Source organism: Rhipicephalus sanguineus, chromosome 3, assembly GCF_013339695.2.
Source record: "Rhipicephalus sanguineus isolate Rsan-2018 chromosome 3, BIME_Rsan_1.4, whole genome shotgun sequence".
In the NCBI taxonomy this organism is placed as follows: Eukaryota; Metazoa; Arthropoda; class Arachnida; order Ixodida; family Ixodidae; genus Rhipicephalus; species Rhipicephalus sanguineus.
Genome location: NC_051178.1, coordinates 196,421,745 through 196,435,498, shown reverse-complemented (window position 1 = coordinate 196,435,498; position 13,754 = coordinate 196,421,745). Strand labels below are relative to the sequence as shown.

The 13,754-nt window shown below is 45.5% G+C and overlaps 1 protein-coding gene across 1 annotated transcript; it reads right to left on the bottom strand.

Annotated features, from left to right (window-relative positions):
* Positions 1-200: 200 nt before the first annotated feature.
* Positions 201-7,890, bottom strand: LOC119388003 (translation elongation factor 2). Its single transcript, XM_037655606.2, has 9 exons — positions 7,693-7,890; positions 6,063-6,277; positions 5,502-5,695; positions 5,090-5,298; positions 4,325-4,655; positions 3,651-4,002; positions 2,138-2,648; positions 997-1,522; positions 201-617 (listed from the first exon to the last, which is right to left on the bottom strand). The coding sequence occupies exons 1-9, from the start codon at positions 7,693-7,695 to the stop codon at positions 424-426; spliced, it is 2,535 nt and encodes an 844-aa protein (XP_037511534.1). The 5' UTR covers positions 7,696-7,890; the 3' UTR covers positions 201-423.
* Positions 7,891-13,754: the final 5,864 nt, after the last annotated feature.

Genomic DNA, 13,754 nt, shown 5'->3' with positions numbered 1-13,754 from the left:
TCTAGCATTCGCGCACCGCAGTGCTTCCTTGCGCACGGCTTATTAACAATCGATTCTACATACCCACATGGCGTTTCGCCAGACTTGCGTGCGTCCATTCCGCACTTTTTCTTTGGACCGCAAATTGCAGGCAGCACATTCGCACGAGAATACCACACACCGATAAATTCACCTGAATGAGACACACAAGCACGAAGATGAAGACCCACAAATCTTTTTATTGTGGTGTAGCTCTGTGGTGCGCCCGTAACCAACGTTCTGACAAGACACGGCGGGACAGGGAACAAAATTAACAATAAAATGAGGTCGTCCGCACAGTGCAGGATAGACCGTCGGTTCTTCCAGTATTCTTTACATAGGCAGACCAACGGAGCGACGAGAACTGGTCAGTAACAAGCGTGTTGTTGTTAGGCTTGTTGACGATTATAACTTGTCGAAGTACTGATCCAGGTCTGGCAGAGAGTCCTTGAGTCCTTTGCGCTTGCGGGTCTCCATGACAACGTTGTAGGGGCGGGACTTGCCGTCCAGGGGGTCACCGGGCAGGATCTGCCAATGGTCGAACACGCACTGTGGGAAGGCCTGGCCTCCAGTGTTGGAACGCAGGTCAGCCGTGAATCCTGCAACAATAACACATACATTAAATTTCCTTTCAAATAATAAGCCCCCCACAGAAATTGTGCAATCTCATCCACAATCCACTTTGAATGCAATGCTATTTTGCATTTTATGCACATTGTCAATGCCTTCAACATTAAGCAATTCAACATGACAAGAATTAAATAACGAAAGCTGCAGTACATCTCTATTACAAGTGTCAAACACCTATCTGTTTTGCTGGCAACTTTACTTCCAGCCAGAGCACTGGTATGATAAACTCCGTAAAAGGCATGCTTTAATAATGGAGGAATCATTCTTGAATGCCATTTCATAAACAGCTGCTTTGCCAGGGTAAATGCACTTGAAACACTGCACCAGAGACAACTTTAAGGGACGTACCAAATGACTCGTTGACGGGCAGGTAGGCCTTGACCACGAACATGGGTGTACCAGCAACCTGGGACTCCTCAAAAACGTGACCTCGACGCCTGTTCAGCACTCCATAGATGCCACCCACGGCATTTTCAGGGCACTGAATCTCCACCAGGTACACCGGCTCCATAAGTCTCGGCGACGCAGTCAACATGCAGGCATACAGGCACCGTCGAGCCGTTGGGATGATCTGACCGCCACCCCTGTGGATAGCATCAGCGTGCAAGGTGACATCGTGAATGTTGAACCGCACACCTCGCATGTTTTCTTCACAGAGTACAGACTCCTTCGTGGCCCACTGGAAACCAGCAACAACAGAGTCCTTGATTTCATTCAGATACTGCACACCCTTAGTGACATCCACAAGAAGGTTGGGGCCTGTGCCTTCGGGTCCAAATGCCCAGATCTTACGGGCTTCTGTGGCATCCCATTCGTACTTGTCGGACAGGTAGCGGGCACGGATCTTGAAATCATCACGTGGGTTCACTTGACCCTGCCAGAATAAAAAAACAAAACATCAATGCAAGTACTGGCATACTTAGCTCAGCCAGTGAATGCTAGGCAGTTCTATAAACGTGTTCATAAAGCTTTTTGAAGGCAACACCTGGAAATTTTACCATTCTTAATGCACACAGATAAAATGTAGCAATTTAGCTCAGAAGGCAATAACGCAAACTTGCAAATCAAGGATGACCTGTTGGTGAACAGCAACATTACCCCACAATTAAATCACATGCACAATTTTGCAGACAACCCATTTTATCAAAATGACAAGGGAACAGGTGTAATGTACTGCCTTGTAGGGTCCTTCGAGGATGGGACCTGTTCATTTCGTTCCCAAGGGGGTTAAACGAGAAACAGGCACCGAAGGCAGAACCCTGATCAATGTACCTCTGTAAACATTCGATCTTCTCCAGTTAGAAGAGAAGATTGCCAAGACAGAGGCTTTGTTAAAGAAAGTAACCGTAGCCCCTTTGAGTCATTTATGCTTTTCAGTTTATGTTATTAAAAGTCAGCAAGCATCTAATCAAGTAAAGACATGTTGCCTGCATTAACGCAAAATATAGAATGACTGCATTGCTGCAGTTCAGATCAACAAGGTACATGCCTTGTCAATGTCCTCGGGAAGGCCATCGGGTAGTGGGCAAGCTTTCATGAAGAGACGGTTGTGCTTGTTGGGCGACTTGGAGAGGCACATGATGCTAGATTCGTCCTGGACAGACTCCCTGTACGAGACGACAGGGTCGGTTTTCTTGAGCGGGATACCAGCGTGATCTTCCTCCAAGTCCTTGAGGCAGATTTCCAGGTGCAGCTCACCAGCACCGGCCACAATGTGCTCTCCAGACTCCTCAATGATACACTGCACCATAGGGTCTGACTTGGCTAGGCGCTTCAGGCCTTCCACAAGCTTGGGCAGGTCGGAGGCATTCTGCGGCTCCACTGCTACACGCACCACAGGGCTCACAGAGAACTTCATGACTCTCATGTTGTGGGCATCCTTGAAGGTACTGATGGTGCCAGTCTTCACCAGGAACTGGTCGACACCCACCAGACCACAGATGTTACCGCAGGGCACATCTTCAATGGGCTCCACGTACCGACCCATCATCAGAACAGTCCTGAATGAGGAAAATTGGACAAGCAATACAGTGAAAAATTTTAACCCAAAAGCACTCAGCAAGAATATATAACGGGCACACCAGCCTTCATAAAATTGGAAATTCAACAAATTTTCTACACATTCTGTCCTATAATGCTTCCCAGCAAAAGCAAAGCACATGATATTAGCAATCGCATGACAATGTATCAAGCACATTAAAAAAATCACTGAAGCCAGTGCAACAGGTAGTTGTAGGGCCCATTGAGGATGGGACCTGCTCAGTCCATTCCCAAGGGGGCTAATGGGGAGCAGGCACCGAAGGCATTAGACCCAACGCATCTTTTTATGTCACCTCTGTAAGCATTCGGAACTTCTGTGTGATGACAAGAAGACCCGCCAAGAACGAGGTGGATGAAAAACATTTTGCCCAGTGCAGAGAGACCTTCACAACAAGATTTCCCACTACTGCATTGCGGTGAACTGTACAAACAAAGCCAATGACAGCAGCACGCACACCCTAGGTGTTATCAAGCTGCCACAGATTTGACATGGCCAACATTCAATATCTGACATATCAAAAGTGTTGTCCACTGATAGAACACAGTTTCCTTATGAAATGGCGATTGCTGCAAGTGCCAAAGAAAGATGTGTTAGTGAACAGTGCAGCAATGTGAAGAATTCTGGCAACACCTATTAGATCATTATCTACAAAGGCTCTCACCGTACCTGTACAGTAAACTGCACTGTTTAGCTCTAATGCTAAGAGAAAGCCTGCGGTACAGTCGTGAGAGGGAACACTGAAATTACCTCTTGCAGTCATGGCAGCTTAATGCAGTTGACAAGTGCAAGTTTTCATAACACTAAACGCTCCAGTGGAACAGTATCTCTTGGAATCCAATACGTCACATTCATATCACACTGCAAGTACTCGAATAAGCATTAATTCCGCGTTCCCGCTCATACTGCTAATGACTATTTCTGGAACAGAATTTCTCACTTCTGTTAGGTTGAGACTACTCACCTCTGAATGGCCTTCTCAGCCAAGTCCTCTTTCTTGCCAGGAGTGTAGTTTGGGCCCATGATGCGGACCTTCTGTCCCGATGACACGACGCCGGAGAAGACTCGTCCGAATGCATAGAAGCGGCCCTTGTCAGATGTGGGTACCATCTTTGAGACGTACATCATCAGTGGGCCCTCTGGGTCACACGCCTTCACAGCGACAGCAGCCTCATCGTCCTGAGGACCCTCGTAGAGGATCTCCATTCGGTAGCGCTGTGCCGTCACTGGAGATGGCAGGTGGATTGTGATCATCTCGAAGAGCGCATCTCCGGCAGGAAGCCATGTCCTCATGACCACCTTCAGCAAGTTCTTGCCTGCATGGATGCAAGATGACAATTCATAACCACGCATTCCTATACCGAAGCAGGTAGAAATGTGACCCCTCGTAAGTGAAGAGGTCAATCAAATGCCATGGCTCTGATCCCACATAGTGATAACATGTGGGCCAAACATGCCAGGCTGACCTTACGGTAGTCCTTACATGTTTAAAGCAGGTGGTGCTCTGTAATAGTAAATACATATCCGCGTCTCACATCTGCGAGGCAGCAGCGATTTAAGCCTTGAATTTTATGCTTGGTATTGAGCATGACATTGCTTCTGCATCCCACGCTACTTCAAAACAAACAATGCACTCACCATCCTTGTCCTTGTCGTCGCCCTTGAGAACGATGTTCAGCTTCTCCAGGAGGCGGGCAGTTTCTTCCTTCTTGTAGTTCATGATGGCATCAAAGATCTTGTAGATTGGGTCCAAGATGAACATGGTGAAAGCACGCTTGTAGTCCTCATCGGGCTTCTTGGCCCACTTCTTGGTCTTTGGGTTGTAGAAGTTCTCGCCCCACAGACGGCTCATCAGCTTGTCTACATCAATCTTGAACTTCTCTGCATAGATCTCGGCAAACTGCTTCAGCGTGAAAGCCCAGCCGTGCAGACCAGAGCCAAAGCCAACGTTGCCCTTGGACGGTTCCACCTGTTGAATACAAACATGCAACAATTTTGTCAACTCTACTACAAAGCTAAAAATTTAGAGGAAAACTACCTGCGAAAGAAATGTCAGTTTCATAGCACTGGCGACAGATGTCAAGCCATATAAAAAGAATCGCAAACAGCACGCTGCGACATATTAGAATGTTAACTCGCTTCTGCTCCTCACTGCACTCAGATACGGGAGAGAACACAATGATGATACTGAGTGAAATGCATGTGCTATTTAATGAGAGTACGAATGAATGGCTAAAGCAAACATTGATGTCATTACGAATGTGAGTGAATGAGTGTTGGCCTACAAAGCCTGCGAAATGTTGCTGGATGAGTAAGTTATCATTACTGTTGGCTCATTCAGCCAATGTACAACCACAAAAACACAAGAAAACTTGTGTTTGCAAAATGGCAATTTCAACACACCTTGATGTCTCCCATTGGGCCAGTCTCGTCACCATAGGTGGCAATGATTACGTTGGTGTTCTCGACCGTCCGCTGGAAAGTCTGGTACAGGTCCTCGGGCTGCAACTGCAGAGTCAGCAGTGCAAGATCCATCTTGTTCATGAAGAGCACAGGCTTTATACGCTCAGCAATGGCCTGTCGGAGCACTGTCTCAGTCTGGACGCAGACACCTGCAAAAAATGGCAGAGGTTACGACATGCACACAAAGCAAGGCCCCTTACAGATGAAACAAGTCCCTCTTTAAGTAATAAGTAACAGCCGAAAATAGGTGTTGAATGCATTGGATGGTGCCCCATCACTTGGTATGTCAAAGCAAATACATAGTGTGCCCTAACCTAGCTGCCAAACCCATGTAACATTTCGCAATACGCACCACTGACACAATCCACGACAACAAGGGCACCATCGGTGACACGGAGGGCTGCAGTCACTTCAGAGGAGAAGTCAACGTGGCCTGGGGAGTCGATCAGGTTGATGAGGAAACCCCTCTCGCCCTTCTCACGCTGGTTATCCTCCTTAATAAAAATCAGATCCTTGTCGGCCAACTCGAAGTACATGGACACCGCCCTGGCAAAAGGAAAGAACCACAGATAAAAGAACCATTTTACAAACACACGGGTCAAGATGTGACTATGCTAACCATGCACTGGCTCTGAAAACTGACGTTCAGACCAGTGTTGCAGAAGCCTCGAGGTGCCTTTCTTTTACCGCATAAAGGTTTCCAAACATGTGCATCAAGAGCCACTTGTGCATGTGAACACACCCCCGCATGCTCTTCCCTGACTAGCTCAAACATACAGACCAACCTGCTTACAGCTTTGTACACTCCCCCATGCCCTTTCAGAGCCTCAGATATCCTGCACCACATGGCCGTCTAAAGTGGACTCTTGCAACACGGACCGAAACTTTTCCCCGGAAACGTGCCGCCACTCACGTAGACTTGATGGTGATGCAGCGCTCCTGCTCGTCCTTGCGGGTATCTGTGAATCGCATTTCGCCAGCTTTGGCAGCGGCGATAATGCCAGCCTTGGACACAAGAGAGTCTGTGAGTGTTGATTTGCCATGATCAACGTGGGCTATCACGGACATATTCCGGATATTTTTTTTCTTGTTCATGAGCCCACGGATCTCGTCCACCGTGAAGTTCACCTGCAGGCCAGAACGATTGTCAGCACAAGGGTTGCAAAGAAACAGGTTAATGAACAATGAATGAAAATGATTTACATTAGGATTATGAAACCACCCCCAACAAAGGAAAAAAAGATACTATCCACAACAGGATTTGAATAATTCAAATTTAAGCACAAACTAAGACTTGCGAAAGGGAACGGGAAAAAAGGGACTTTTGACAGCCCTGATTTTCTCTATCACAGCAACGTACCCTTAGTCATGTCGACTCGCAACTAGCTTGCATCATGAATATGATAAGCCAAATAGGCTACAAAAGCTGCCACTGACAATTTTCAAGTCTGGCTTCGACAGTGCATGCTCAAACGTATGTCCAGTTTCGTTTATCTCTTCCCAGCTTCCCCAGTACGTGTCTGATCTTATCTCTCAAAGCCTGTCGGTACTTTCAGAACTTCCACCGGACCACTTAACTCGCATTACCGATGATCAGCACAACAGATATCGCCATAGTCAAACGAGGTGACGTAGCACGACTCAAGCTTGAAAAATCGACGCAATATGCTACACGGCGAAGAGAGGTCCAGGCTAGGTCTGGAACGACACACCCCGTGTCGCTGCCGCATAGCGCAAACACGCCACCGTTTTTAGGACGCCACATGGCTCCCATACGTCAATGCCGTACATGAAACAGAGCTACCAACCACGTAAAAGCGCTTTCTCTCTCCGCTGCAATCATGGTCGACATAGCAATGTCAAGATCAGCTCGCCACGTGTCGGTGGGCCAAGCTAAAAAAAAAAGTCGACCTACTTTCCATTCGCACTCCCCTGAGAAGAGACAACGTATGCTAACTTTTGCGCCTGAAAAGTGTGTTTCTGGGCGCTACGGAGGGCCGCAGGACTCGCAAACGTGCCCTGTGTCTGTTCGCAACGAGTGTTTCATTGATTACTAATTTGTGTCTTCTGTACACTACTACTCCGCTAGGGATCGACTCATGTCAGATATCTGCACGGTCACTTGCACAGAGGCCGGCAGATGGTCAGGTGAGCAAATAAAAGTAAACAAAACATGTGACAACGCGCCTACATCATTGTCAGCGCCTGAGGCAACGGAACGTCGGATGACACCCGCACCATCAGCTGAACGTCAACTATCCTTTACTTCCGGCAGCTAAAGGTCAATTAGGTCTGTACGCTGGATGACGCGTTCAATAAAATCTTTTCGAAACAAGCGATCGTCATCCATGATATGCAGAGAAGAATGGGGCTCTTTTTTTTTCCGTGTCCCGAAAGACATAATGCCGGCCAGACTGCGTCGGGTGAAGTGAACGGCCAGCATATGACAAAATTATGTCTACTGAGAAAAATTCGGGGCTACCTATATTCGCGGATATGCTGCAAATGAGGATTGAGTAAGATTGGAAAAGGATGCCACATACCATCTTGAGTTTTTAGAGTTTTCTTCCAATGGATAGAACTTCGGTCGTACCACTATGGCGGATACGAGGGAAAAGGACTGAGGGATGGCAATGCTGGTGGCGAGGTTAACGACTGTGTGGCCAGATTTTATTGTTGTGGCGCTGCTTGTGCGCCCCCAAATTTTAAAGAAACGTCCAATATGTGGCTTCAAAATTTTTTTGTATTTATCAATATCAATTCAAAATTTTTTTTTAATTTTAAGTAGAGTTATATATGCTATCACGCGTGTTCAGTAACGGCGTTGTTTACTAGAGAAGGATTTTGTGCGATCGCTGGCCGATCGCACAAAATGGCGGCGTCCGCAGTGCAATAACGAAACTCGTGCTAGCTCGTGCCACCGAAGTTTGTTGCTGTTTGGGTACACTTGTACTTACAATCTGTATACCTTCGGATTCAGTCTAATAAATCGTGGAATTTTCCTAAATCCTGCCCAGGAATCGACATTTTCGACGCTTCGCTTGACTACTCCTGCTGTGGGAAGTATTATGTCAAGTTTAAGAAGCTTATTTGGAGCTGCCGGCAGGTGCCTCAACGTGATGTGAGTGGAGTTGCTAATGTAGCCAACGAATTTTGTCCGACCATTTACTTCACTGCTTTCGTTTAAGGAGTTTCAGCGAGTTCTCTCGGCCTGTTCACGTGCTACGTGATGCCATCTGTCAAAATGAAAGAGTGTTCCACACTCGCCGTCATGGCTAAGACCGGTGCTGACTAACCTTCCTAGGGTTTGTATGCGCATAAATACCCGATAAGTTTAACTAACTATAGCAATCGCAGTCATAGGCTATGGGTTATCAATTCAATACGTAAACAAGCTCATTATCGCCAGGGATGCGAACTAATGACAGGTGTTGTAATCTGGAAAGAGTAAAGAAACAACTATTTTTTTTTTTTTCAGATTCTCCTTGCCTTCTAATTTCAGTTGCCGCAAAACATAAAACGTGACAATAAATTAAATGCCTAGTGCGTGTTTCACTGACGCAATTATATTTTCGCATTCATATTTTCGTAGTGCTTGCAACCTTGCTGTTGCTTTCAACTGTGTCAATGTGTTGTGCAAAGCATACACTTGTCCATTTATAAACATTTATCTTCCAGATGCAAGGGCCTATCGGCACAACCCGGCCAACTGCTGCAACCGATAACTGTATCATCAGAGTTGCAGCAAGTGAGAAACCTGGTGCATCGTTTCTTTCCACGTCCAAGCGAGCACAAGAGAATCGCCAAGCATGGCTTCAAGAAACGCATCTCTACGAAGAGTGGAAGAAGAGTTCTTTTTCGTCGTATGCTTAAAGGAAGGCACGTCCTGTCCCATTAACACTAATGTCACCACACATTAGACCACTATAGTATTTGTCACAAATAAACTGTTTCTCCATGCACTCTACATGTTCCCACATTATCTACTCTTAGTGGCTGAATGGTGAAACATATTTTAATGTTCTGAAATAGTCCAGCACATTGCCGGTGTTCAGGTTGAGTGGGCATTTGGGTACAGTTTATACTTCAGTAATCAAATCATAACTAGTATACCTTTTGCCTTTCTGCACAAGTTGAAACAGAGCGTTTTGCTACACCTTGCTTTAGAAGGGAGTCCACTTGCCTGACAATTTCTGCTTTGTCTGCTGCTGTTCCTGATATGAATTTCCGGTACATCCAAAGTACATTTGAGATTTTGAGAAAATGTCTTCCTAACTGTGAAGTTTGCCTTTCAAAGCTATTTGTGACATTGGAAGGTGCTTAATATCAATGGACTGTAGAGGAGAATCATCAGCATTGAACATTAATTTTCAATATGCGGAGGAGGTGCGAAAAGCTTTGTTGTCTTGAGGTAAGGTCATGGCGTACAAGTTCAAAAAAAGGGTTGAAAAGAAGAGGCATTGTCCAGTCCTAAAGAGGACTCTGTCTTCATCTCCTGGAGATTGTGTACATGTACTGCCTTCTTTATATTCCATTTCTCCAATGGTATTTGTACATGATCCAAAGCTTTTGTTGTCAAGATGGCCTGTTGAACAAGATAGGTTGGCTGGACGGAGTCCTCAGCCTTCTTATCAACATTATCTTGACTCACCTCCGACACAATTAATTTAAAGGAGCCCTGCAACACTTTTCCAAGTAACCATGGAATAGCTTTATTAAAGGAGCTTATTGGCTCACGAATGGACCACTACAAAAATTTTTAGAATCCGTCAAGTACGAGTGGAGTTACAGAGATTTGTCGCACGCTGTAACTGCTTCCTTCTCTCCTGACAAACGCGCTGAAAGCTAAGCAGGGAGGGATGGCACAGAGGAAAGAAGCTGCGTTACATGCGTGTTATGGCCTTGAGCACTTTTTCGTTTTCTTTTTCTTCAAATGCGTGGCTTACTTTCAATTTGACGGCGAGTGCGGGCACGTGGCGGCCTCCTGCGGCGGCCACGGTAACTATGCAGTTGACAGTGCTCAAATCAGCCGATGGCCGTGAAATTTGGTATATGGCACGGTCATTTGGGCATATGGCATCATTTGTTGAGAGAAGAGAGAATTAATTGTAAATTCAAGGCTGCGTGCTGCACTGTAATGTGTGGCTCGCGTGTTCTCAGGACCCTTGACTACCGATCAGCAGCATTTTCTGATCATGTTGAAAAAGTGTTGCAGGGCCCCTTTAAGCCCCCATACCCTTCCCTGTACACTGCTTTTTGAGGTGTACTTATGACGAAGGAAAGTTACAGCGGTGTACATTTCTCGCAGATGAGAAAAGGCGATTTAAAGGGACACTAAAGGCAAACGACATTTTATGTCGGAGTGAAAGGTCAATGCTTGAGAACGTCTGAAATGTCAGTATTATACACTGCATCACTTTAGTAATCAAGAAATTAAGGTGGATGTAGGACACGATTTGCGTCAACAGTGGGACATACTGGAACACAAGCCCGATAATGTAGTGGGGCCTCAGTACAATTTATCACAAGTACTCAATCTACCCATGACAAGAAAGAATGTTTCAGTGCATTACAAGATGGAATAAAATGCAACTTGTGGATTTCAGTCTAATTTATACAAAAAAAAAATCGCACCATATCCACGGGGTGAATGATGATGAGTGGGGCGAATCTCCGGAGGAAATCATTGGTAAACCGTGAATACTCCGAGTAATTCGCCCAGTATATGATCAAGTAAACACGTGAAAAACACCGTGTATATATTAAACATCAAACTTTTATTGTACTGTTGGTTTACGTGGTCCCTTCATTACAACGGTCCCCCTAGCGTACGTAGCCGCACTAAATCGAACGATTGCCTTCCACCAATGACACGCGCCATATGTGAATCTTCCGTGAATTCTGCCCAGTACATCATGAACGATGCGAGATCGGGCACGTTTATACGAAAGAGTCGATGAGAGTCATGGCGACTTCCAGCTCACTTTAATTTTACATGTACGCTGTGAATTTTTATTGTTTTATCACGCACAGGAGAAATCTCACACGGGCACTACCTTGGAGGTCAAAATCCAGTGCCTATATATACGGGGTGGTCACTGAACAGTTGTGCAGCGTGAGCAGTCGGTTTTTTTAATCAAGAAACTCGCTAGCAGACGCTGCCTGCCTCGGCCTCGCGAGGCGAGAGAGGGGGGGGGGGGACTAGAGCACGCATCTGCAACGCAGCGGGCGCGTACGCGCTGTCTAGGGATCTTTCTGAGAACTAGAGGCGGCTACGACAGCGCCATCTAGTGAACACTCCAAGAACTAGAGGTGGCTACTTACTACTACTACTACTACTACTGCATACTACAGAGGAGGGACAGACCCACACCCAAAGGAGCTTCGCCCCTAAAAGAACTTCTTGGCATTACACTTGAGAATGATGCAAGTTCAGCTTTCACCGGGCTGTGCTTCGCTAAAGCACCTTGCTCTGCAGTGTTGCTTGCTGGGCAGTAAAGGGTGGGCATGATGAATGCTATGTCATAAGGCCACTCTTGGAAGCGGACGGTTTGGATTGTGCTAATGATATGCGGATCACTAAAGCATGATTTTCTTTCAAACTAAGCATTTCTTTGGCACAAAATAAGCACCACGAGCTTTCTGGAACACTATATGAACAATCCACATTGACTTAATATCCGCCTTTAGTGTCCCTTTAAAGGGGCCCTTCAACACTTTTTGAGCCAGGTCAGAAAATGCTGCCAATTCGTAGTCAAGGCTCCAGTGAACGTGCGAGCAAAATATTATAGCACTGCATGCGGCAAGGAATTTACAATAACATTTCAAAGGCAGCTAGAAACCACTCGCTCTTCTCTCAACAAATTACATCATTGACGAGACCAGCTCCATCAACGGAGGGAAGGACACGGCCATTGGCTGACTTGAGCGTTCTTGTGCAGTATAGTTATTACGGCTGCCACATGCCGGCGCTACGCTCTGTAGCGCGCTAGAATTACACGGTAGCGACACTAGTGTGCTCGTGATCACACCGAAAGGGAGCAGATTTGCTCAATGAAAAAGAAGAGAAAAATGCCGAAGGTAATGATATGTGCACACGTAGCTTCTTGCCTCTGTCATTCCCCCCTGTGTAGCTTTCAGTGCGATCTTCGTAACGAAAGGAGAAATAAAGCACTTAACGCATGCGACGAATCCCTGCAACTCCGCATTTGAAAACATTTTGTGGCAATCGATTTGAAAGGCAATAAACTCCGATAGCCAAGTCATTCGACACTGACTTGGAAAAGTGTTGCAGGACCCCTTTAAGACCAGACGGTCACTTTGGGAGCGAACAATTCAAGTTAAACTGCAATTTTGTATTGTCATCTCATCATATTTTCTATAATACTTATCCATCGTCGTATACAAGTACATTGTCTATTTTTTAAAATGTTAGTGTGTTATACTAAGGCCTACTGTCATTTCTTCTGCATGGTAGTATCAAAGTACTACATCATGAGGCACCCAGTAGTAATGACCTTGCATGTTGGCAGTAGAGCAATGTAATATATTCACTGTAGCTGGCCAAGTCCTAACCATGCGCTACATGTCCATAGGATCATCTATTTGATGGCAGAAAGGTGGAGGTTACATGTCGATTGCCTGTATTCACCCACAATGTTTACCATGCAATTTCATTTATTCTGCTTTTCCATGAACTCAGAGTGATGCTTGCATCAAACCAAAATATGTAGGCTGCATAGTCCCTGTATATATATATATATATATATTAGTCAAACCACACAATACGATCAGAGCACAGCGGAACACTGTGCAAATGTGAAGATGGTTTCTGCAAGCCAAGGGTATACACCGCGACTAAGGGCATACACCAGTAGCAGTACAAATATACAAGGGTCTTCTATGTGTGGCACTGCAATTAGGAAACCACTGCAGAGATTTTTCACTGGCATTATCTATGGAGGCTGTGGATCTTTGCTAATCGCAGCAAGGAAAGGGCCAGTCCTGCCTTTACCTGTGCCTAATCATGCAAGCACAGTTGCTCAATATTAAGTTGGCACAATTTTCTTTATATGCATACAGAAGGGAGACTCTGTAATCTTTTAAGAACTTCTGCCTATGTTTTCACACTGTTCCAGAGGTAGTCATTTAGCAGTTGCTGACATTTTTAAGGCGAGAAAAAAATCATGCACCAAGTATTGGCTCAATGCATGGTCCTTCAAGTCCATCTCGGACGTGGAAAGAGTGCTAATTTGATATATATATGTAAAGATTCTTTTCACAATGCCAAACCAGTGCAAGATGTCTGCACCATCTATCAATGATGTTCATCTAAGTGAAGACAAAACACGAGCTGAAGACGGAAATTTGTGCATGCAGGAGCTTGGTAATCTGGTACTTTGAACCATATCTTTTATTTAGATCGATGAACTGTGTACACATAATTAACTTTGTCTTCAAAGGGAGTCTACCATAATTTCTTAGAAGACTAACAGGGACAGAAAACCTCAGAAATGTGTTGTTTGCACCAATGTTTTCACATTTCAACTAAAGCGGTTTTAAAGCACCTTTGCACATTTATAATAAACATCATGTGACAACCACT